The sequence below is a fragment of the Metarhizium robertsii genome, assembly GCF_000187425.2.
Source record: "Metarhizium robertsii ARSEF 23 chromosome Unknown MAA_Scf_13, whole genome shotgun sequence".
In the NCBI taxonomy this organism is placed as follows: Eukaryota; Fungi; Ascomycota; class Sordariomycetes; order Hypocreales; family Clavicipitaceae; genus Metarhizium; species Metarhizium robertsii.
The window spans coordinates 385,458-410,007 of NW_011942153.1; the positions used below are offsets into that span (position 1 = coordinate 385,458).

Below are 24,550 nucleotides of genomic sequence, written 5' to 3' on the forward strand. Positions count from 1 at the left end.
TTTAAAGGCTGCGATTGTGGGCATGGGACTGAACCATACTCTTCAACTCAACTCATAGCATCACCTCTCATTACTCAGTATGGAAGCGTGACCAGTCGTTGAGCGCTTCACTGCATTCCAAAGCCCAAGCTTTCACTCCGCCAAACCATATCAGCGGTTCCTGTCTCTTGCCAGGGATATTCGACCCAACCCACCAGGAGGGCCATTTGCTACAGAGTGAAAGATCAAAGGTGGATCGCAGTTTTCGGTACCAATCGTCTGCTTCCGATTCGGTGGGCTCTACACTTGCAATGTTGTCCTTTTCCATCTTGTCTAATAACTTGTTAATCCACTCCACTTGCATTTCAACAAAGGGTGGCGCCGTCGTCAGTGAAGTTGGTGCTTGCGGGCCGTACAAAATAAAGGCGTTGGGCATGCCTGGGACCATCATACCAAGGCTTGTGCGAACGCCGTTTGTCCACTTCTCTTGTAACGTCTTGCCATGCTTGTCGGTAATATTCATGTCGTATAAGCTCCCGGTGAGAGAATCGTACCCCGTAGCCATAATGACAACATCAAGCTCGTGCAACGTTTTGCTTGCAGCCTCTTCGATATCTGATGTCACTATGCCGTTGGCAGTGAACTCTTTGATTGGGGTTTTGAGAAGGTTGACGAGGGTGACATTCGGTCCATCCATGAGCTCGTAGTAGTTCTCCTCGGTCAGCCATCTCTTCGTGCCCGGGGGCTGCACCATCCGCAGGGGGGCCAAGATATTCTTCTTGACTTCATCCGCCATTCTGATCCGATTCTTGTCCACCCAAAACTCATAGAAAGCCCTGTTCGCCCCCACGTCTGTCGTCACATCAACGTAGTTGCATGCAAAGATGCCTACGCCTCCATGCTTCCACAACTTTTCCATAAGGGCTTGATTCTGGGCTGGCGATTCATCACGGAGAGACTTGGGGTACGGAATGTAGGGATACCCTGCTTCGTCGCCGTATTTGCTTCCGGCGGGGTTGGACTCGTGTTGGGTCTTGAGTTCTTTGTTCTCTGCTTCCGTGATTCGACGATTCTTCAGGGGAACTGCCACCGGGGGCGTTCGAACAAAAACTGTGACATCATGTCCTTGGCCAGCTAGTTTCTCAAATACTTGTACACCTGATGCACCTTGGCCGATGACTCCAATCCTCTTTCCATCCAAGTCGAGTTGCTCTGGCCAAGACGACGGCTGAATTATGCGCCCCTGAAAAGTGTTCAAGTTGGGAAACTCGGGAACATGGGCTTTGATGGTTGTTCCGACTGCGAAAATAACAAACCTCGCAGTGGCAGTTAATCCATTGTTTGTGGTGAGCCGCCATAGTTTGGTTTTGTCGTCGTAGTTGGCTCCTGTAACCCTTTGATTGAAAATGGTGTCTTCTCGAAGGTTCCATCTTTCATCAATATGATTAAAGTAGTTGCGTAGATCGTCCCCCGTTGGATAGAAGTCGTCGAAAGAAAAGTCCCGGAATATCTCTGGACTTGTAAGCTGGTAGGATGGTACTTCGCAATCGACTCGAACTCCAGGATACCGATTCAAATTCCAAACCCCACCGAAATCACACTGTGCCTCGATTATCTTGGCAGAAAAGCCCCGGATCCTCATGTGATGCAGGGATAGGCATCCCGAAAACCCGGCACCGACAATGACAACGTCCGCCGTGATGTCTCTCATTGTGGAAATGGGCGGTGAGTGAATGGAAAAGCACTCCTAGCAACATCAAATCTCCTTGAACCTCCGTTCCATTGTAGTCTACTTATTCTCCGAAGAACCAGACAAACCCCGCGTTTTCAGATATTGTACCACTGCTGAACTTGATCACCTGGTGCAGTCGGTGTGTAGTATCGTGTTGTACGAGTCATCCAATACAATCATCTGTGAAGCGATAGACCGACGCATAGCAACTCCCTCTTGCATTAGCGTGTAAGCCTGCATGATCGCATACTTGTACCTATGGTAACTGAATGGCTGGCTTATTCGCCGTCCGCATCTGGCTTACATGTACCCGTCTTCTCCCATCGGCCGCATGACATTTGCGGAGAATTTAAAGCGAGTCGCGATTGGTACCGAATAGCCGGTCGAAGTGGGGCGCTGTAAAAGGGCCTGGTCCTTGACCAGACAGTTTAGCAGCTACAAGGGTACTTGAAGCAGCTATGTATATGTGTCTACATAAAGCATTGCATGCCAGGCATGGCTTTATTCCCGTGGGGCACGTTTATGCGCCGACTGAAAAACTATAAAAGCCCCCAGGTGCCAGCCTTCATGTTGTCCGGGATCCCTCTTAAAAAGCCCAAGCCCAGATACACTATACACTTACACTTACACATACGTATGCACAACAAACCTACATCACCAGCTAGCGACATGCCCGAGTCGGTGCTGTCTATTCTTTGCAGCGAGCCCTGGCGCTGGGACTCGTTCGCCTCCAGCGAAATTACCTTTAATCAAGACGGGACCGGAAAGGTTATTCCAATCGTCCATTTCCTTTTATACCCGCCCCATCAACTCTTACCTGCTACTAACCATCATGTTCAGCTAACATGCCGTGCCGGGTTCAACGCATGGATTGCCGCCGAGATTGAGTGGAAGGCACGGCACGCCGAGTCTCTACAAGAACAAATCACCATGAGCCGACACGACTCTTGCCTTGTTGATCGTCTTGAAATCGAGCTGACGCTTACAAAACGCCGTCCTGGAGGCCCCGACATGTCCAGACACAGAATCAACGAAGACGCTCTGAAAGAGGGAGCCTTCCTGCCAAAAACGTATACACTTTGCCTTGAAAAGGGCGAGTTTCACGCACAGTCGTATGTGCCAGAACAAGGACAGTCGCCACGGCAGACGCCGAAATTCCAACTTCGTCTGACTTTTGATCCATCGCCCTATCCCCCGCGGCAAGAATGGGTGCGGCCGCACCGAGGACCGGATTCCATGAAGTTTTGGGAATGGACGCAGTTTTGTAGCAGACACATTGGCTTCTTTTAGACTTGACTTGGTGAGCTTTCGATTTGGGGGGCACTTTTGTCTTGAGTTATTTGTCTACAGCAGAGAGAAATATATATATACAAGTCCCTGGTGTTGCAATATTCAAAACTCGTTACCACGTGTGACGCCGTGTGTAAACCCGTAATAGGGAATAACACCATGTATAGATATCATGACTGCCAACGCTCCTCCTTTTCCCACCGCCAATGGAGATGGACTTGAATTGACCTCTATGAATAACCCTATTGCAGTACTGCATTAGCCCTTTGACGATCCAACACCTGGCCTTGTAATTTGTAATTTGAAGCATCATGACCCCGCAGCACAATATAACTGATAACAATCTACTTCAAACAAGTACATTTTGTTCAGTCTTGGGATGCCAACAGGGCCCAATGCTTTCTCAAAGAACTGTTACACGCAACCAACTTCACTATTTGTCACCACCGGATAGTTTCAAGGCCTCGAGCTCCTGAGACGATTTATAAACCACCTGGCTCTGCCTCAGAGACTTGACCAATCGCTGCTTCCAAGCCTCCTAGTTACCGCCTGCCTTGGCTCCATTTCCCACCTCCTGCTGAGCCTGCGTAAAAGCCTCCTCGAGCGAGTCCCTGATGGCCTGTTGCGCAACGAGAGCCAAGGCCGCGACCCTCCATCGCTTCACTTCGGGTGTCTCGTCCTGGGCTTGTGCCCGCTTCCGCGCGAGAACCGGGATCTGGACATTGCCAATCGACGTGGGAGGGCGCAGCGTTTCTGCTGCCACGGTGATGGCATCGTTGGTGACCTCGGGCAACAACTCCTGGAGCACCGCCGCCACCTCGGCGTCGGAGACTTGAAGGGACACTGGCGCCGAGAAGATGGTGATGCCACCGACGGTGAATGAACCGCCCGTGGCAATAGCCTCGGCTGCAAGGGTCAAGCCGCCTGCGCCCACGATGGTCACTACTGTCGATGCGATGCCTCCCAAGACCTTGCCGACCCAGTTGCTGCCGCTGGTCGTCGCCACCTGGTCGGCTACCTTTGTTCTCTCCTCGATGATCTTTTTCTCATCCGCCTTGTCTTGTTCCTTTTCCTTGTTGCTATTGTTCTTGTCTTGTTCCTTGTTTCCATTGTTCTGGTCTTGTCCGTTATTGCTGTTATCCTCGCCTTTGTCCTTATCTTTGTCCTTGTCCTGATCCTTGTCCTTGTCTTGCTTGTCCTTTTCACCGGGGTTTGCTTCGGCGTTGGGCCGCAGCTTTTCAAGCTGCGCGTCCACCTGGCTCTGAATATCTGCCAACTTGGCCGCACTCTTTTCCAGAACCGGGACTTCCAAAGCGATAGCCTCTGTCTCTAGGGCCTCAAGGTCCGCAACGTCATCTTCGCTGATATCCCCCAGATTCAGGGGGGACGTATTGAACTCGTTCGACTTCAATGCCGTCTTGGCGTCGAGATCCTTCTGAACCTTGGCGACCACTTGCCTGATCTTTTCGCCAAGGCTCTCTGCCTCGGTCAGGACATCATTGGGGCTTGCTGGCGTTTTCGCAACCTCGTCAAACCTGGCTTTGTACCCCTCCACCAGCTTTTCGTCTACCTTCAAAACCACCGACTTGAAGTTTGCTCTCACCTGGTTGAAGAGCTTAAAAACGTCCCTGTTCTGATAAATAGCCATCCATTCATTATACTTGATAGTATACTCCACAACCTGCTGAGCAATGTCTTGCAGGCCCTTGACAGCAGCCTTGGCTCTTGTGCTGGCAGCTTCCGCGGCTTGGACGGACGCAGCCGCCTCGGCCTCTGCAACGGCGGCTTCGGAATCCTTGAGAAATTTCTCTGCCGGCACCTTGACTTCGTGAACCTCAATTTCAGCCTGCTCATATTTGTCTCCATGTATGTTGGTCCAGGAGCTGTAGTCAACTTTGTGCTTAGGCAGGTCTGGTTTTTTGTTGGCATCCTGGCACTTGACCTCAAGACTCAAGCCTCCACCATTCTCGTTGAGCAACTGATTGGGAATCAGCATTTGGAGCCTATCTGGTTCATCCCCATCGATAACAGATATTCGTATGGTCTTGGTAGGGTCCAACTTGAGGGTGTCTTGGACATAGGCGTCGGCGACGCCGCCTTCCGGTTCCCCCCACCAGTGTGACCTAGGAACCCAGGCTTTGTCCAACTTGTTAAAGGCGTCAATATCGGCCAAGATAACACAGTCCCTATGAAACAGTACCGTGGTTAGGCCATGCTCGTGGGGCAAAAAGGGAGGGAATCAGAAAAAGCACCAACGTATCACCTGGATTGCCTTCCCATTTACCCTGTTCATTAATGGTATACACGCCCTTGCCGATTTGAGCACCACCGCTGTTATCGCTGGGCGTGAGTGTGTCCCCCGCCGTTTTGTATATCTCGGCTTCCATCTATAATCAAGCAATGTTAAAACCTGACATTACAGTACAATGTAGTGTTTAGAAATTACATACTGGATTCACGCGCCTAAAGCCAATTATTTCCTGAATTCGCTTCTGCAGGTGGATAGCGTCACGAGGCTCATATAGATGTCGGATAAGGCTGCCTCTGTTAGTTGAACAAGCAAACTTGACGTAATTGCTAGATGTCATAAAATCATCGATATCAGTAGTTTGAGAGGCTGGCCAGCCACCCTGATCAAATCAGGTGGCTGGGAAGTCTTCTAAACTAAAGATAAAAGACATGAACCCTTCTGAAGGATAGGAAAAACAAAAATAATTTTTATATTCAAGAAATAAGCTTAGTTAACAATGAGTCTCATAACGTGACAATAGAACGAGCGCCTCGTCCTTTGTGTCTGTGCCGGTAGGAAAACCGAGGCCGTTCCCAATAAGGGTCAAGGCAATGAGTGATGAAAATATCTTGTGAATGGCCATGATACCGTGAGTGACTAGCCCTTGGGTTCAACTCAAAGATGAAGAAAAGACTGAAAAACTTGGTACCAAGAAATAATGGATAATACACCAAAGTGAGATAACTTGAATTGGGCAAAACGGCCATCAGCGAGGTATTTATAGCAAGCTTTGCCCGTGGGTATGATGTGTTCGGGGCGGAGAGTGTCATTCTGCCAACTCTGGGTGTGGTTTCGGGACTTGAAGCTGAATACAAATGCCGTGCGCATCCTAGACTTGATTTAGTGCATGAAGGTTGGCGCTGGGATAATTCAGCTGGTGCATAGAAAACTCGCGCATGGTGTGATCGGTATTGGATGATATTCTGGCATAGGGCTGCGGCACTTTCTGAATAGTCTCTGGATCGCAATCAATCATGCCTGTGTCGCATCATACCGCATGTCATGTCGGCATAAACTTTGAAAGGCAGGAACCACAATTTTTAAATTGCATGTAAGCATAAATAACCAGACCCTGATGGTTGTACGATATGCCCGACATTCCGCGATTAGATCACCACTGTTTGAAACTCCACTTACGACCGACCCTTGCCTTGTTTCGCGGTCATGACCGAGCAGTACACAAGGTAATGCATCCAGAGCTAGGCCATCTCATTTAGCATTATGCCAAATTCCCATTATAATACTCAAAACACTAACTATGCCTGCTCGTGCTCCCAAGAGCATGCACTGCCGGGCTAGACGAGCCATCGGTTATAGTGAAAGTCTATTGAATCAATAATTTCGCCCAGGACCTTGTCCATACAGGTGGCTGTGCATTTGACACGACGTAAATCTCTCAATGCATCAATGACTATCATGACATGAATTGCGCAATCGTCCAGCTTCTTCTGCGTCGGACTAGGTCGGAAATAGTATGCAATCGTCATCCAAGGGAGTATATACTTATATATATAAGCCATCGGTCTCCTGGAGAAAAGAGATTTGTCCTAGCAGAACCATTACTTCAATTTTGCCGACTGACTTCCAATATCACATCTTAAGCCCAAAATCCTGTCAAAAATGACTAAGTTATTTAATCTTTTTGCCACGCTCTTGCTCGTGTCGAGTGTCCTTGCTCAAAATGGCAGTGATTCCCCTGTTAGTGAACATGCATGGCCATCTTTTCTAACGCATATGGCACATAGCAAGGCTAACTCGAAATATTATAGTCCAATGGCAAAGAAGGCGATAAGCCAGCCGGTGGGAGTAGTAACAAGGACATTGAAGCTGCATGCTCGGCGCCAGAGTGCTTCGAGGGCAAGAAACTCTCCTACTACATAGCTTACTCTCCAGAATGTACCAAGGACCACCACACGGAAGAGGTCTGCCTGGGATCGGACGCGTGGTGCGGCCACGGCAACAGACCAGAGCTCTACGGATCTAAACAAAAGTGTCTGGAGCTTCGTCCCACGCCGCAGCGTAAAGCCCCGTGGCAACCAGGGGGCAAAGCCGGTTGTACGGACGAGACAGAAGCGTGTCGCGGGACTGAAGTCGTGTGCTCCATTCTACTCAACGAAATCCTCGTTGCCCAGTACATTGAATTCGACATTGATAACTTTAAAAAACTCTGTCTGGAGCAGCGGTCCAAGCAAGGCAATAGCCCGCCCAAGGAAGACAATAGTCCACCCAAGGAGAGCAATAACCCGCCCAAGCAACCTGACAAGCCATTCTTTCAGCTTCCCAACTCGGAGAGCTGCTCCAAGCTCGGCGCAGACGAGGAGCCTTGCCTGGGCACCATTGAATGGTGCGACAAACACGGTCAACATCAGGGCCTGGGCGATAAATATGCATGTCTTCTGAGCCGTGGATTCGACCTCAAGGCATTTGAAGAAACTTTCCAAAAGAGACTGATTGCGCCAGTCAAGGACGGTATTCTAACCTGGGCACAGAATGTTACGAAGAATGCTGCCATCCGGGAGATCCTGCTGAATGCGACGACCGAAACCACTCAAAGGGCCATCACTACCGACTTGTCAGGTTTTATGGATAAGGTCAAGGGTTCTCTGCAGCGTCAGACGCTCGAGGGTGTGCGCAAAGGACTCGAAACGTATGCCGGCCAGAAGCTTTTCTAGGCAGAGAGGCAAGACTAGACCCGAGGAACTTTGTTGGCAAAAAGATTTTGTCTACTATACCTTTTCCAATACATGATGCAAAACAAGCAAGAATGGCGAATCAGTGGTGATCTAATACTTGTGTGTTTTACTGGTGACTTGCCTTGATTCGGGGGTTGGGGTTTGCTTTCTGTACATCTTTAAAGGGGTCCGCATGTGCAGTCAAGTCGAGAATTGCTGTGGCCGTAGCGCAGCATACTTGCTGAAGACCGTGCTAGTATATTAGAAACCCGTATTGCTCCAAGTCAGAGTGCCATGTTTTCGAATGGCAATTGATACGCGGGCATGACACCTTTACTACACGGGCTGTCGTAATAGGTTACTTGTAACTCAGACACATGAAGCAGCATCCGGACATCGCAGTTTACAAACAGCCTGAAGGAGTATATCGTCAGTGCTCACTCGACAAAGGCAAGCATCAATCACCTCGGCCGATGAGAATATTGCATTTGTCCTTGAATTCTGACTTCTGCTAGGCGCCGGCAGCGACGCGAGACGCAAAAACATTATCGAGTCCAGAATGGGGGACCCCATGGTCTTTCAAAACCTGATGTTGTTCTTGAGGCACAAGTTCTTTCAGTTATCTGGGTCATTTGAGCAGCGGGTCAAAGACGTGATCAACGGACATGTAGATATTGTTAGCGACACATTTAACATTGTACGAAGCGCGAATACGCTACAAGAAAGTGAGAGGGATCCGCATTTTAGGGAGCTTATTAGGAATTCGGTAACTTGCATCTTGGCTGACCTGATCCAAATGTGCGAAATGGTAAAAGGTTGAAATTGGAGGCGTGTTGGCCAGTTTCCTCCCATGTTCATGCGGTATTTTTGGGGCAGTTAATTTGAAGCTTGCGATCTTTGTTGGAAACCGGTCCAGTCGGCGAGCTTGCGACGTAGAACTCGTACATGAATCGGAGCATCGCCAAGTAATTATTTATATAGAAACTGGACTACTTCTAGATTCAGTTTTCGATTGAGATTTCCCGAGTAGTCGAGTACGCCTTTGTTTGTGGTAGATAAAAACTGGCTAGCAACGTGCCGGAGGGTGTGTCGCATGCCCAGCAATCATCCTTGCTACCTTTCCTGACCCTTCTTCCATTCTAAAATACTCTTTGTATCTAGTTATGGAGTGCCTCTATTGCTAGTTGCTGAGTTTCTCTATGGGTTTTGGCCGCACAGTGGTCGCAGAGAAGAGATGGGTATTTCTTTTAAATAGTGCAATTTGGCAATGGAAGCAGGTCACTATATGCATAGACTACGGGAAGAAGGCGTAGTTGTGAAAGCACAACAAGATGCGTTTTCATTGCGTGGATATCTGGCTCGAACCTTTGAGTGTTTGGGGACCAATACGTACGATGCAAGCATCCCCGGCTGGCTCTCAGGTGGTTTCCTTGATTCAATTTCGTCTCAGATGCCGTTGTTTATTTTCGACTACTCCCTACAGGCTAACCATTTATCTTGACGAGTCCGAATATTCTCCTGATAGAGTGGAACACAAGAGCGGAAATACCCCACGTCAATGGCAGCTATTGCTACAGTCACGCGACGAATACCATTAGTGCGGTCGATTACGGCTAAACATAAATCGCACTGGTCTAGATGCCCATGTAGTGTGGCTATTGACAGGACCGGAGTTGATAGTGGCTGGCACCCTTGAGGTGTACCTCGCCTTCGACCACGGAGACACCAGCATATAAGAGGACATCCATCCGTCACTCTGCTCGCATAAACTGAATGGTATAGCTTGGGCAATTTCTAGCTCCATTTGTTTATGTAAAAGACAGTTGAACCTGCGTCATTCATAACTATACTCCTACTGCAACAAAAAGAGCAATCAACAAACATGGCGTAACACAAAATGATGCGAATTGATAATATAAGACTAAATGCTTCTCATACATCAAAATTTTTGATTGGTGTCATCAAGAGTATTTAAAGCTGGGAGAGTTTGAGAGAAAGTGGAGGATGAATATTTATTGGACTTTGGGTTAAACCTAGTCGCAGTAAGTATAGCGAGATGAGCCCACGATAGTACTTTTTCATAAATAATGACATATGTATATATACTCTGTGGTGCCTCAAGAAAGGTGAGAGAAATATGAAATTGTTTTGCCTAATCTGGCAGTAGCGTGCTTCGGATATTTCAACGATTTTGTCGTATCTGTAGCCATTATTCAACCGGATGCTATGGAGTCCAACCATTGGTAATTGGAAACCCAGACTCGCGATGAATCTTTACAAAGTCTTCAAGTCGCTCATCATGTTCTATGACAAGTAAGCACAATCCCTCAGCAGGACTCATGCGTTTAACACTTGTGATGACCTCTCCTTCCTCGCTGAGAACCGACTTGAGAACTGCGGGAGCATCATCGAGATGTCGCGCGGACTGTAAAATTATTGAGACTACATTGCTGTCCTTGTTGGCAAAGAGGACTCCGATTAAGCAATCAGTTCGAAAGGCTCGGATAGGAATGTCAAGATCGAAGTCCAGTTTGAGGCGGACTGTCCGGACTGTCTGCAGTATTTTCCATGAATCTCCTGTGAAATATTGCGCATTGATATGGGCACACAATTCAATTGTGCTGAACAATTGCAAACCCAGTGAGCCGTTCTCTATGGCTAACTTGCGGTCGTTACATGCTTGCTCCCATCCCTCGGGCGACGGAAACATCGTCTTCAGGTCGACTCCTTCGCTCAAAGCTGCCTTGTAAATAATATCGAAGTGTTGAGGATAGACAAATTGAATGAGGCGTCGACAAAAGGCCACTTCAAGCGTGTATTGTATGTTCTCATTCAAGTCTTCCTTTACCAAATGCATGCTCGATTTTTTTGCAACACCACGTGTGAACTTTCTTTTACTAACAAACGCGTGCTTCTTGTACTTGTTGTACTTCATGTTCTTCTTTGTCTTGTCATGAAAAAACCGGCCGCTCAAAGTTCCAGAACCGCAATCGCCGAGGTCCATTAATCCAATTCGGTACTGTCCGTCTGGGCGCACCTCAAGCTGGAGCAATGGAACCGTATTTGGATGAACATAGCGAAAGCCACTCCAAATTATAAACTTGGTAAGTTGTGCAAGTGCTGGGGTCAGTTTATCTTTATTGAAGGCGTAAGCCATTTCATGACATGATGTATAGCCGAGCGGCAGCCGCTGCTCAACAATCAGATATGTTGTATCAACACGAATCAGACTCTGCCGTGGCACAACCAGGTGACTCAGCTCGTTTTTCATCTGGTCGAAGATTGTGGCCGCTCTTTTGATATCATTCCATCGCCCACGAATAGACTGGTTGAAAACTGGCATGTTGAAGATAACGTGGGATAACTCTGTGATGATGAACCTTCCAGGGGATAAAATATCAACGCCTTCAATTTTAGATCTTTCGTCTCGTAACTTTGGCGCGTGACGCTGTATAAGGTCTTGAAGGAAGTCCTTTGTCTCAGAGCTCAGCTCAACCCCGCCCAGGATATTGTCGTGTATTTTGACGCAGGTTTTGTGAGACTTTGCCATCGTGTCGTATGACCTTTTCGTAAATGCCATTGTTTCTTGGTTCCTCTCCTGTATTGCAAGGTATATTGAGGTTGTTAGATGTATGTTTGACGTACTTAGCGCCGAAGTGTCGACAAAAACACGCTCTAGGTCTTTTCTCTTTCGGCAGTACGCAAACTCAACTTTCAGTTAGCTGGTGGGAAATTCGATGAATACGGTAGGGCGATAGAGTGCACGTTGTTGATGCAACATTTTATACTCACAAGTTGTAAAGATGCGTGGGATATCTGCCGGGAAACCGAACATCAAAGGTAAAGGGCACTAGTCGAGTGAGTTGGAAGGTGTTGAAGATTGCACAGTGGCACCTTTATTCAACTTTCCGCCGGTAATGAGATTGTACGTGGTATACGGGAGGAGGGTTGCGGTTCAGTAGATGAAATTGGTTTAGTTATTATACTATTTTCCGCCAGAGATGACTAATTAGAAGTAGTGATGGTTGTCCGGGAATAGTAGCTCACTTGGGATCTCTTTCACCATCTTTTTCATGACGTATCATGCCGGTAATCACACACTTTTAACAAAGATTGCGGGGTTAGGGGCGCGTGGGCTTTCCAAACCGCCCCTTGTTCTTCTTTGTGCGTTGTGACAAAGCGCAAGCACGGGTCATTTGTTGGCTCGCCCGTGTTTTGTATCCGTAGCAAGAAACAGCCGGTGACAGCCCCAGTAATGCGATACATAATATGACTTTTTTGAAACAGGACGCATGTTTAAGAAAATACGTCATCTATCTGGAAGAAGCGCTCTTGCATGGTGTTGATTCCACACACATACGGGGACCACCTGAATCGGGCAAGCTACTTGGGCCAGTATGCTAAGGGGTCTGGTGGAAACAGCTTGATTGTCTTTAGGAATAGCTCTTTGTGTGAGGTAGCAATCAGTGCGACTAGGACCTGGCTTAGGTTTCGGTTTCGTGGTGTGATCAAAATTCGACTGCGGTGCGTGAATGCCAAGTTTCTTAAACGGGACGGTTCTGGGCTAATTTTGCTGCATTAGGCTTAGCCTCGGCCACTAGCAACAAAGCACTAAGAAAGCACTAGGATGTTGGAGCGCCACAAGCCGGGACCAACGGAGCCAAGCCGTCAAGTGGTCCGGGCCGGTCGTCGGCCGTGAGTGGGGCAAGGGCGCGGCACGGCGGAGAGAATCCAGTCCGGTGGCAGCGCCGTGTAACATTATTGATTAAATCATGACAGTCTCTATAAAGTCATCAAGCCAGAGTCCTTAATCCATGGTGGTTGACCCTACCAGCCGGATAGAGCCTGACCCAGTTGACCCCGAATGGCCAGCCCGAAAACGCACTTGAAAGCAAAGCAAGTGGTCGACCTCCACTGATATGTCTGAAATAGCTCAAGCTGACCGTCCTGCGCCAATTGAGCCTCGACTGGCGCGAGATTGACTGCCCGCATCAACGCGGCTCATTTTGAGTTAATTGCGGGACGGGAATTTACGAACGGTCAATTGCTGTCATTTGCACCCCTGTGTCATGCATGGTCGTACTCAATTTTGTTCCGCCTACTGTGGATGCCACACACATGTTTCCTTTTTCCTCGCAGAAAATCTCGGCGAGTTCCGGAGTCATGATCCATTCACCTTGAAGAACAACATTACCAATGATAGCTTCATTCCGAGTTTGGGGTATAGAACGTTGCCTGTACACTCCTGTATTTCGACACAAGGTAATGTTATTCCTATGACCTGATAGGCCACTGGGTGCGCCACATCACAAGAGCTGAAGCTTACCTGCATAAATCTGACTGATGCTGCCGTCACCGAGAAATGAGGGGTTAGAAAAGCTTTTTGCAAGCAGAGGCCGTAAAGGATACATCTGTATTTCTGCCTCGAGAGCCGTAGCTGAACTGAAGCTTAGTCTCTGACTTTAAACAATCGGATCATTACATCTCGGAATCATGTATTGGAAACACTTCAGCCCCCTCGTCACGGCAGTGTCATTCATGACCGCTCTACTCGTGCCATCGGTGCATGCTGTTGCTTCGCTGCCGTACCCCACACGGTCCAACTACCATATAAAGGGCATACAGCCGGACTTCTGGCCCAACCAGGATGAAATTTCTGGCAATAATGCCGGTGGTGTTTCAATGAACCTGCTCTGGTCGCAATGGGAGCCCCGTGTGAAGCCAAGACCATGCGGTGCTGGCGAACAGGAGTACGATGGGCGATGCTTCCTGATCCAGGCCCAGGTGGACTCAGCAATCAAAGGGTGGACGGACCGAGGCCTGGTGGTTACAGCCATCGTCTATGGCACTCCGCCGTGGGCTCGCGGTAAGCGGCGTTGCTCACCAGCAGCGCCGGGCATGGACATCTTTTGTGTGCCGGACAATCCGGCGGACTTTGGACGATTCGCAGGCATGCTGGCTCAACGCTACAATGGTCTTCGGGGCCACGGCAGGATTGCCGACATGGTCATCGACAACGAGGTCAACACTTATCAATGGTTTAACATAGGCTGCGGCCAAGGAGTTCCATGCAACGCCAATGAATGGCTGGACCTAATAGCAGCAAACTACAATGCGGCATATGACCGCATTGTCGCAGAGCAACCTACCGCCAAGGTGTTGGCTTCACTAGACCATCAATTCGGGAGAGAGTTTGACAATCCCGGCCAAGGTCTTCTGTCAGGAATGACGGTGATTGAGGGCCTCGCAGCTCGTGCCGGGTCTCGCCAGTGGCGCGTTGCCTTCCACGCCTATCCCCCGAACCTGTTCAGTCCTGCCTTCTCTGCGGATGACTATCCGAAAGTAACATTTGGTAACGTTGGCGTGTTGGTTGGGTGGCTGCGCCAACGCTTCCCAAACAATCCCCATGCATGGGTCGTGCAACTGACTGAGAATGGTATCAACTCCGGTAGCCAGTCGAGTGAGGCGAGCCAGGCCGCCGCGCTGTGCCAAAGCTTCCGCAACGTTCTCGGCACACCAGGAATCGAGAGCTACATATACCACCGTATGCAGGACAACCAGGCAGAGGGAGGCCTGATGCTTGGTCTTCGTAGAACGGATAGCTCAATCAAACCCTCATGGACAACGTGGGCACTGGCGAATCGCAACGACATCTCCCCTGCCCAATTATCTTGCGGCTTTGAGAACTTACCCTACGTTGTATTGACCCGAGGCTACAATCCTCAGAGAGGCCACGTCGCGTCGACAAGACAGCTACCCGCAGGATTCCATGCTGAAATGAGCTGGCGCTTGCTGCGTGATCAACGGGGCGGTACTGTCATGTTGTACGAATGCAAGGTTGGAGGGCATTCTATGTTATCTCGGGATCCGGGATGTGAGGGCCAGTTCCCCTGGGGGCCTGTGGGATACATTTACGAGAATCAGGTGGCTGGATCTGTTCCCCTCTACCGCTGCTACATCCATCAAAACGGTGATCATTTCGTATCGCCGAGATCCGACTGCGAGGGACCTTACACCAGAGAGTCCTTGTTGGGCTATGCAATCCAATGATGTAGTAAGCGGACGATTTGTCGGCCAATTGGAAACCGAGATATAACTATTTCTTGTAGTTATAGTGCTTTACATCCACAAGAAGAATATCCAACTAATACGCAGAGTATAAAGCCGTGACGTTGGCGTGTCTCTTTCTGACCAATAATATGCTTAGCAAGAGTAGTACAAGTCATATATAAGCGTAAATAATAAGCAAGAAAGGTACTATAAAAGAGAGCTAAGGATGGAAACGGATCTGTTGTGCCATAACTAAGCATATAAAACCTGATTCTCTATACCGAGTCAGAGAAATACAACAGATTCCCCCCGTGACACATGACTAGTCCAACGGTCTCCTGATTGGTTCGGATTCACTCGTGTGTGTTACATACATTCGAACCCGTCGAGTGCCGAACCACTGCGTTGAGGGATCGAATAATTCCTACTACATGTTAAGTCATTAAACAGATCTACAAAAAGAGGATTAGATGGTCATTCCTACTATATATACAATGTCTTCATGTAAGATGCAGCTAGATCATATGGAACTACTCAGAAATACGGTTGAAGCTACGTAATATCTCTCCTGTAGCGCTCTGAAACATGACACATCACTTCCTGGTTATGCCCAACCGTCTCTTGCCTTGGGCAGCAAGGCAGCAAGGACGCCCCCCGCCTCTTGCCACCATTGCCATCAGATAAATGCTATCTGGGTATGAAGAAATGCGATTTCATTTCTTCACTACTACCGAAACCAGCTTTGGTATATAGTATTTCTCCGTTTCTCCTACGCCGCTTACGTCGAACTGCCTTGCACAATGTCGGGCATCGAAATTGCCGGCCTGGTCCTTGCCGCCCCAGGAATGGTTCAGATGTTTTTCGACATTGGCGAAAAGATCCACAAAAAGATGAAGAATGACAAGAGAACAAAAGATTATGCTAGAGATCTCGGCAAGTTCCTTATCGATGACGGCAAAGCGCAGGTAACTCGCGATTTGGAGCTTGCAAAAGGAGTATTAAGGGATCAAACTACGCGAACCGACGAAAAAGAGCGAATAAGCCGGGTCTTTAATCGAGCCTTGGGTCAGTTGAAGCACATCGGTAGCTTGGTAGACATTGCGCTGGGATCTGAGCTTCTATGGCTCCGAAAACGGTCGATGGCGTTAAAAGATCTAAAGGATGAGGTCAGCGACATGAGAGCTTCTTTATCTGAATTCCACCAACTCGTCATGAGTTTGCACACTATCGCAACATCAGAGCCCTTGCTGCTGCTAGAAGATCAACATTTCGTCCTCATTGGCGCTGAGAAAGACGGAGACATGCTGAATGCCACCACATGTATCACGAGAGGTCGAGCGTCGAGCGCGGTTTTCCCTGATTTTCCGGGGAACGGCCGCTTCATCTTGGAAGCCAAGCATTACACAACATACACCATGAAACCTGTCAAAAAAGACTTGCGTATTCTATCACAGAAGCTGGCTGCCGCGAGTCCAGACAGCGGCATTTTGCCCTTGCTAGGATTTCGCGACAATCCTCCAAGGAATGAATTCCAGCTGGTGTTTAGCATTCCTGATGGTGTTGGATCTATTCAGACTCTTGACAAGGCATATAGCCAACCGCAACCGTCACTCAACTTTCGGATTCATCTCTGCAGTGGGCTTGCTGAAGCTCTTCTGCAAACGCAGAGGCTGGGTCTTGTCCATAAGCACATCCGACCTGAGAACATCCTTTTGCTTTCCACGGGGGATGATGCCCCTCCAACTGTGTTTCTAGCTGGTTGGCAATACGCTAGAAACGTTGACGGAAGAGTCACAAAGCTCATTGGAGAAAGCGCATGGCAAAGAGCTATTTATCAACATCCAGAACGCCAGAGCGACCACGTGGATAACGAGTATTGCATGGGTCATGACATTTACAGCTTAGGTGTCTGCATGTTGGAAATACTGACATGGGATCCTCTTTCCATCACTACTGGCGATGGTGATTCGCAAGAAGTATCCATGTGTCAGACGTACAGGGCAACTTTTGCTCAAGATGAGTTCAGGAACGAATCTGAGGAAGAAAAGTCTGACGAGGAACGGCTCATGCAGAATCCTCAAATGGTTCAGCGCACCCTTTTCCGTATGGCCGAGAGACTGGTCCCGGCCGCAGCGGGCATCAGGATGAGAGACCTTGTATGGCACTGCATGACCTGTCTGGATGAAGAAGCGACCCGTGGGCAGTTCCAAATTTCCCAAGAAAGAGAGAGTAAGGATGTTGCTATTGGTTTTGTTGACACTGTGTTGCGAGACATTCGTCGAGTTATGAGCGTCATTTGACATCGAGCCATGAGATTCATGAGGAAGGGTATAAGTGGCCTGTGGCCTTGAATGAGAGTCATGTATTTATCAATCTGCATGCTAGTTCACAAGAGCAAACTAATAGCGTCATTCCTTATAATAATCTGGCCGCCTGTTATACCTATCAATGATATCCGGGTCCGCCCCATACTTGATTAACAATGCCACCACATCCTGCTTGTCTTCTTGAAAGGCCAGATGCAACGGTGTCCACCCTGAGTTATCCCATTTTTCGTCTACATCAATATCTTTGCCAGTGGCAAGTAATTCCCTGAACTTGTCTAGGTGATTTAAGAGAACTGAAAGATGAAGCGACTTGGAATGTTTGTCGAATACTTCCCCTGCACCGTCATCGCAGAGTAAGCGCAACCTCTCAAGGATCCTCTTTCTTCGTAGTCTTACTTCATCGCCAAAAGCTGCAATTTCGTCAAGCCCAGATGCAATCTCTAATAGAGACTGCAAGAGATAGCCTCCAGAACCTGACTTAAAGAATTGATTTAAATAGAAACACATTTCCTTTTCATGTTTCGAGACGTGTTCTTGTGCAATCTCCAGGATAGAGAGACTACTAGATCGTGCAGACTTGTCTAGAGATTTGCAGCTGTCAAGTAGCGCTCGTAGTTCAGGTTGTGGTTCAGCTTCCTTATACAGGTCATCCACGGTTGCTGAAGTTAAAATTAGCAAGCATTATATTAATTTCACAGTATATTGTTCCTACCACCAAAAGAGTATATGTCTCCTTTAATCGTCCAGCCCTTTCCCAGTCTGACTTCCTGTATAATGTTAATTGCTTATGCTTCTGTCTTATGCTCTCTTGGGGACTTACAGGCGGAGAGTAGTCTGGCGTGCCGATTTTCCTCGTTTGCTTCTCTTCGCCCACGATGGCTTTTGCTAGCCCCAGGTCACAGAGCTTAACAATAGGTATTTTGTCAACCATAGGTTTCAAAACAACTAATAGTACTCCAGGCATTAATTATTTATATCGATTATTGCCCTGAAGGATTCACTTACCATTTGCTGGTTTAATGTCTCGGTGTATGACAGGCTCCCAGTGTCTTGCGAAAGAGAAAGTGCCCAGTCCCCTTATCGTGAGTCCATGATGTAGGTAAGCCATCGCTGCCGCCAACTGAAACGCGATAACCCAGACTTCCTCTTCGCGCAAGGGAACCGGATGGCTCAGATCCAGTTGCGACGTACTGTCTGAATCATCGTCACTATCTGGCCTGTAAACATGCTGACTCTCTAAATCCCCTCCTTCGCAGAATTCCATGTATACAGAGGCTTCTTGTAGCCTTATATTTTCTTGATATCCCAGATATGACACAATGAAAGGATGGTTCAGCTTTTGGAATATTCGGTTTTCTCGCAAAAAATACCTCCGTATCTTGTTTCCCGCAGCTGACTTGCTCCAAGTAAAAGTCTTGCGGAAAATCAACTTCATGTATGTTAATATCGGCCATTCAGAGAGTTTACAGCTAAGGCTTACCCGTGGAGTTCCTCTTCCGGAATTCTTTCGCAGAACTGCACAGTTTGCCTGCGCTCCTTGATTGATCGTCGCCTCCTTATCGACTTCATATGCGAACAAATCCAAACGCTTTTTCGACCATGCTAGTTCGACGGCAGACTGGTTACAATCGTCAGTTATATCTAGATTAGCCCCCGACTCTATCAGAAGCTCTTGAACTGCCTGTTGCATATTTCTGATAGACTCATGAAGTGGTGTTGAGCCTCTATTATCGATCGAATCGATGTTAGCTCCGTTTTGAAGTAGATGCTGCACGATGTTTATATGACCACATTTCGCAGCCCAATGCAGTGAGGTTTGACCATTTTCGTCTTTGGAATTACTGTCAGCATGTCTCTCAAGTAGCAGCTTAACGCAAGCTTCGTGTCCATTGGCAGCAGCCCTTGACAAAGGCGTCGAACCATCCTCATCTTTTGAGTTGATATCGGCAGTATCTATTCCCAGCAACAAATCCACGACGCTATCATGTCCTTGCTCGGCGGCATACGTCAGTGGCGTCCGGTTGCACTTATCCTTCACGCTCGGTTTACGCCTTTGCCGAACAAGTGCATCGACTGCTGAAGATATCCCTAAATAAGCTGCTAAGTGCAGCCCTGTCATTTGTCTTGGGGCATGTGGTGAGTACTGATCGACGTGCATAAGAGCTTGAACCGAAGCTTCTACTGCCATCTTGGAGTCCAGGAATTGCATCACTTCTAGGCTTAATCTTGAAGCATTGCGAGCATGGTGTCCCCAGTAATTGGCGGCATAGTCGTAGAGAGGATTTGACTGCAAACGATTCGCCAATGCTGCATCTGTCTGACAAGGACCGCCCTGGAAGACGCTGAATGAGAGGTAGGCAACACAGATTCTCATCATGTCGAAGTCTGCATCCGGAAACCACCGATTCGCCTCTTCCTTGAAGTAGTCTTGCGTGGTGTAGTGGGCTAAGCGGATTATTTTCCTTTGCTCATCGACTGCGACTAATCCAGCGCATACAGCAACTATATTTTCAATTTGTGGGAGATTCTCTTCGTTAAGCTTACATTGTCCGACTTCTACCGCAAGTGCATATTGAAGTTCTAATATTGTCAACGGCCTCTTAGTAAAGGTTAGCCAAGACAAAACTTGTTTTGCAAGCTCTCTAGCAGCTAGAGTCTGCCTCATAATCCGTTTCATCGTGTCTGCATGGGTTCGATGGGACAAATCGGATCCAGTTGGAAGCCCCTTCAAGGCAGCTCGGATATCCCTAGTCGTCAATTTGTCTAACAGAGAGTTGAATTGAAGCTGCGCAAGAAATATCCTAGCAAAGTCAGTGGCATTCGGCTTCTCTTCAAGCGTCCACATACGTTGAACATGCAGATTCGATGATCCTGGCCTTAATTTTTGCCCATATTTCGGAATTCTGAGTCAAAGACCCCGGCAATTTGCACAACTGGGAGTCCAGATAGATAGAAATTTCTTCTGTGCTTGTACGGATTTCGAAAAATTGATCCTCTTCGAATATGTCTCTGCCTGCAGGGAGTTCTAAAATTGGACCTGCTTTGAATTGCTCTGTGATTTCAGAAATGAATCTTGAGGTCACGAAGATCTGTACGCGATTCTTGTCTCGTAGGCTGAAGAGCTCGGACAAGAATCTTGCTCGAGTGCCAGATTTCTCGCATTCATCAAGTGCATCAACCACAATATATACTCGCTGATATAATGCAACCACTGAATGGAGCGCTTTCGATATTTCCTCAAGTGATGGTATTGTGCTCCCGTGCTTATGCTTATGATAAAGTACTGACACAGTCTCTGGCAGAGGAGACCTCTCCTGACTCAACTGCCTTAAAAGGCTTGCAAGTAGGTCATAAATCTCTTGTTTGTCTTTTAGCCGGTAGCTGAAATATATGTACGCGATCCCAATATCTTTTTTGTGCCGGAATTGCAGATGAAGGTCGTTAATAATAGAACAGGCGAGGATTGTCTTTCCCACTCCCGGACGTCCTGGGCAGAATAGTGTCTTGAAATAATTCCCATTCAGCCACTGCTTGTACTCTGACGTCTTCTGAAACCCTAGTTTGGTCCTTGGTTGTCGCTCCTGCAGGTATTTTGCTTGCTGATGAGCATAGTCGAATAGCGTCAGCCAGTTAAGCATCATCTCACGTTCGTCTTTACTGTATGTACGGCCTATTAAATCATTCTTTTCGGCGGTTCCTACGATGACGTAAGATTAGCGTTCGTCAATGTAATAACTATCCCATGGAACTGACCAGAGAGAATATCGATAACTCTCGTCCAAGCCTCAAGTCGACTTGATCTTGATCTAATTCGAGCAAGAAGGACCTTTACATATGCAGCAGCAGCTACTATTGCATATCCTTGCCATTTCGTATCCCTATGCGAGTCTGAGTAGTCACATATCCCCCGAATGACTAGGTATGGGAAGGGGTTCTGAAAATCAGCTGCTTCTGTCTCAAAACATAAAACATTTCTATGAGCAGCAAGCGCATCTCGAAGTGCCGCATCTGTTATAGGCTGTTTTGCAGACGCAATAACACCATAATGCACTGTCGGAGTATTCTGTACTCTCCTGAGCTTTGACCTATTGTAGAAGTTGGCGGTCGTTAAGATAGGAGAAACCTCGGGGTCCAAGAGCAAATCAGCATCCAAATCTGGCTTCTTATATATCTTTTGTAGTGTTGGACTCTTCTGAAGAATATGGTCCTTAACTTCTCGGATCGTATATCCTTTGTACTCTTTCTCAGACCTAAATGAAGTCACCTCTTTCAGCAAGGAGAAAGGCAGTGGACTTAGAAACTGTGTTTTTCGAAAGGCCCGAGTATTCACGGTCTCGTCAAAGTCGTATTGAAATACAGAGCCCTGTCCGTCACGAGGTATGCCTACCACGATATCTCCTAGGCGGATGTCACGTTGTGTACTCGGCACACCGCCGCCGATGCCGACTAGTAGGCCCATACGGATATTAGGAAAGCTTTGTAGCATATTCGTTGCCACAGTAGCTGCGGAAGTTGTTTTGTATTCACTATATGGCGAGCAGGCGATAGCGACATTATAATGCGCAATTATGCCCAGTGTGTAGTCGTTGCTGTCGTTTGGCGATAGATGCTCTGGTTGTTCGTGCTCTTTGTCAAGAGCCGCCTGTGCGGCAACATACTCCATCCATGTGGCGCAGATCCAGCCAACAAAATAGTCGCAGGGATCTGACATCTTCGTGGAGCAATAAAGACACAGATGGTGGCGGGAACTCTGAGGGGTTGACGACGTTGGGAGGGAGATGTCGCTGTGAAGCGCTGAGTGTTCGATTGCGCGGATGCAGGTTGAGAGACAGTGGATTACCAAGAGCGAGGCAACGGTATATTCGTTAAGGAAAAATGCTTGGTTGATGTGGCTAATCCCAGAGCTCAAGGATGAAAGGTTATGAAGCCGAACTCTTTGTCGTCGATCCTCGGTGAGGGGAACATTGGGCATCAACTGCCGTCGCACGACATGAAATTTGATATTCCATCAGCTACAATTGAGAATCCTCTTTGATTGGATCAACACCTCAGCCAATGGTGGCATCGCACTTAGCAGGGATGGGACGTTGTCATACCACAATGTCCTCACACAGCCGGCGATTGAGACTCCCATGGCTGCTTATGGATTGTAAATTTCGATATATCTTAAGTCATATTCTCAAGAGACTGTGGCAAATGAACAATAGTCTCGCTAAAGTCTTTTTCACGTACCACAACTGTGTATCTTATGTGATATAACCGGAATCACGACGCTTGGTACCGCTAGTTGTGCAATGTCGTTGGGCCATGACGACGTGTACGAGCTGGAAGAGGCTACAATACGTGTCCACTTCTGCAAAACTATGGTGTAAGAATGGGCAGTTGAGTGTTGGCGTCATGGTGTAGCCACACTAAGTAAAAGGGAGTACTACCAGTGCCTGTTATGATAAGCCTTATATACCTGCTAGTTGTAGATGCCTTGTATTTGACCCGTTGACAGTTGATTAGTAACATCGACTTCCATATTGGCATCGAACTGATACAATGGAGTTTAAGGCGATTAGAGTGCTTCTTGTAATCTCACACACATACTCGCGTACAGCCGTCTGGCTATGCGCCTACCCCTGCTACGCATTGGTTGGTACTTTAAGATGTTGAGTTAAATATAATAATTACACCTTCTACGGTACCATAGTCGTAGGCGTCTACAATTCTTGCCCTGTGACTTGGTAATTTTACCAACAAGAGAAGCCGGTCATAAAGAGCATATTTTCGCTTTGGTATACTGGAGCCTATAAGAACATGGCGCGAAACGAGGACGGCTATATGGATAAAAAGGGATTTAAAACCATACTGATCCAGTGTCTGCAGGGGTTTAATTGTGTCCTTTGTGCAAGGACAATAAGGGGTGTCCTGTTTTCGCATCAGGATTGTCTCTTCACTGGCACTCACAGGATCCGAATATACTGTATGATCTAATCGTTAAAGCGTTGAACATACTCACGTCACTTATTGTGCCTGCTTGGCTTGGTGTGACAAGGGTTCAATTATGAAGGCTTGGAGCAATAGGGCTCAATTCAATAATAATCTCGTAGGATATCAAAGGTCCTGAGTTGCTACAAGAAAGGAAGAGAAGGGTGACCGCCTTATATACATGAAAGGAACGCCCGGGCTTAGGGTCCTTGCCCGGACACGTGTTCTAGCCGTATAACCAACAAGTCCTGTATCGGCGTGAAGCCCCTTTATTGGGCTTCACGATCTGTTGGGCCTTTTCCGTGTAACACTTGGTTACAGTGTGATCAGCGGATTTGGTCAATAAAACAGATCTCATAACGATGTTTAACATCCTAATCGCTAAACATCGGGGCATCCAACCACAAGCGAATCTTGTCGATAGCAAACAAATCATGGCGCTTGTCTGACATATGATAATCCTTCATCTCCCCCTCGATCCATCCCTTGGTCCCCCGGCTGGTTCCAAGTTTAGCACCCATCTCGCGGGCGGACCCGAAGTCGATTAGGACCGGCATGCCTTCCTTGTCCACCAGGATGTTGCCTGGGTTAAGATCGTTGTGAGCCCAGCCGAGAGAGTGGAGGTGGTCGATTGCTGATATGAGGGCCTGCATGAACGGTTCCTTGTCCACGGACCCAACCTTGTTTTTAAGATGGTCGTTTAACGTGTTGGAGTGGCGGTCGAGGACGAGACCAGTGATGCGGCCACGACGGACTCTGCAGCCATGGTAGTGGATGATGTTGGGGTGGGGGTGCTGGGAGATAATCTCCATCGCTCTAGCCTCCTCGAGCAGACCTTTAGGACCAAGGTTGAGGACGTTGTGCTCTTGGAAGATTTCGTACGTGGAAAGATTTGGGTGTTTAACGTAGGTGTTGGGTGGGAGTGTATCCGGAGCCTTGGTGAGTTCCACCAGACATGATAAGGCGCCCATTCTGGAAAGAGATCATTGTCGGAGACGGGAGCAAGGGCAAACGAAAGTTGCGAAAAAGTGATGTCGCTTTTGGTTTGATTCAACTTGCCAAAGTAGGCATTGTCATGTGCATCGAACGCTGCAAAGCTTGTGTGTCGGAATTGGCCGGTTTCATCGTCAACTTCCTCGTCGAAGAAGGCTAGGTCTTCCCACTCTGTAATTCGGAGTGCCATGATGACGGGGACGCTCTCTTGGGGGTGAAGGTTGTCAATGTGATACAGATTATA

At 47.9% G+C, this 24,550-nt stretch overlaps 9 protein-coding genes across 9 annotated transcripts; 4 read left to right on the forward strand and 5 right to left on the reverse strand.

The window, feature by feature from the left end:
• Positions 1 to 70: 70 nt before the first annotated feature.
• Positions 71 to 1,690, reverse strand: MAA_01375 (FAD dependent oxidoreductase; the record flags this gene model as incomplete). Its single annotated transcript, XM_007819373.1, has 1 exon — positions 71 to 1,690. One exon carries the CDS (start codon positions 1,688 to 1,690, stop codon positions 71 to 73), a length of 1,620 nt encoding a protein of 539 aa, XP_007817564.1.
• A 690-nt stretch (positions 1,691 to 2,380) lies between these two features.
• On the forward strand, positions 2,381 to 3,001 carry MAA_01376 (epoxide hydrolase; the record flags this gene model as incomplete). Its single annotated transcript, XM_007819374.1, has 2 exons — positions 2,381 to 2,479; positions 2,552 to 3,001. 2 exons carry the CDS (start codon positions 2,381 to 2,383, stop codon positions 2,999 to 3,001), a joined length of 549 nt encoding a protein of 182 aa, XP_007817565.1.
• A 538-nt stretch (positions 3,002 to 3,539) lies between these two features.
• On the reverse strand, positions 3,540 to 5,388 carry MAA_01377 (uncharacterized protein; the record flags this gene model as incomplete). The annotated part of the gene is made up of 2 exons (XM_007819375.1): positions 3,540 to 5,187; positions 5,258 to 5,388. The coding sequence occupies 2 exons, from the start codon at positions 5,386 to 5,388 to the stop codon at positions 3,540 to 3,542; spliced, it is 1,779 nt and encodes a 592-aa protein (XP_007817566.1).
• Positions 5,389 to 6,911: 1,523 nt separating this feature from the next.
• Positions 6,912 to 7,963, forward strand: MAA_01378 (uncharacterized protein; the record flags this gene model as incomplete). Its single annotated transcript, XM_007819376.2, has 2 exons — positions 6,912 to 6,989; positions 7,061 to 7,963. The coding sequence occupies 2 exons, from the start codon at positions 6,912 to 6,914 to the stop codon at positions 7,961 to 7,963; spliced, it is 981 nt and encodes a 326-aa protein (XP_007817567.2).
• Positions 7,964 to 10,187: 2,224 nt separating this feature from the next.
• Positions 10,188 to 11,513, reverse strand: MAA_01379 (uncharacterized protein; the record flags this gene model as incomplete). Its single annotated transcript, XM_007819377.1, has 1 exon — positions 10,188 to 11,513. One exon carries the CDS (start codon positions 11,511 to 11,513, stop codon positions 10,188 to 10,190), a length of 1,326 nt encoding a protein of 441 aa, XP_007817568.1.
• Positions 11,514 to 13,456: 1,943 nt separating this feature from the next.
• MAA_01380 (uncharacterized protein) lies at positions 13,457 to 15,013 on the forward strand (the record flags this gene model as incomplete). The annotated part of the gene is made up of 1 exon (XM_007819378.1): positions 13,457 to 15,013. The coding sequence occupies one exon, from the start codon at positions 13,457 to 13,459 to the stop codon at positions 15,011 to 15,013; it is 1,557 nt and encodes a 518-aa protein (XP_007817569.1).
• Positions 15,014 to 15,813: 800 nt separating this feature from the next.
• MAA_01381 (Protein kinase, catalytic domain protein) lies at positions 15,814 to 17,313 on the forward strand (the record flags this gene model as incomplete). Its single annotated transcript, XM_007819379.1, has 1 exon — positions 15,814 to 17,313. One exon carries the CDS (start codon positions 15,814 to 15,816, stop codon positions 17,311 to 17,313), a length of 1,500 nt encoding a protein of 499 aa, XP_007817570.1.
• A 108-nt stretch (positions 17,314 to 17,421) lies between these two features.
• Positions 17,422 to 22,051, reverse strand: MAA_01382 (Ankyrin repeat-containing domain protein; the record flags this gene model as incomplete). Its single annotated transcript, XM_007819380.2, has 7 exons — positions 17,422 to 17,999; positions 18,053 to 18,107; positions 18,161 to 18,285; positions 18,346 to 18,769; positions 18,821 to 20,141; positions 20,188 to 21,037; positions 21,094 to 22,051. 7 exons carry the CDS (start codon positions 22,049 to 22,051, stop codon positions 17,422 to 17,424), a joined length of 4,311 nt encoding a protein of 1,436 aa, XP_007817571.2.
• Positions 22,052 to 23,687: 1,636 nt separating this feature from the next.
• On the reverse strand, positions 23,688 to 24,284 carry MAA_01383 (Protein kinase, catalytic domain protein; the record flags this gene model as incomplete). The annotated part of the gene is made up of 1 exon (XM_007819381.1): positions 23,688 to 24,284. The coding sequence occupies one exon, from the start codon at positions 24,282 to 24,284 to the stop codon at positions 23,688 to 23,690; it is 597 nt and encodes a 198-aa protein (XP_007817572.1).
• Positions 24,285 to 24,550: the final 266 nt, after the last annotated feature.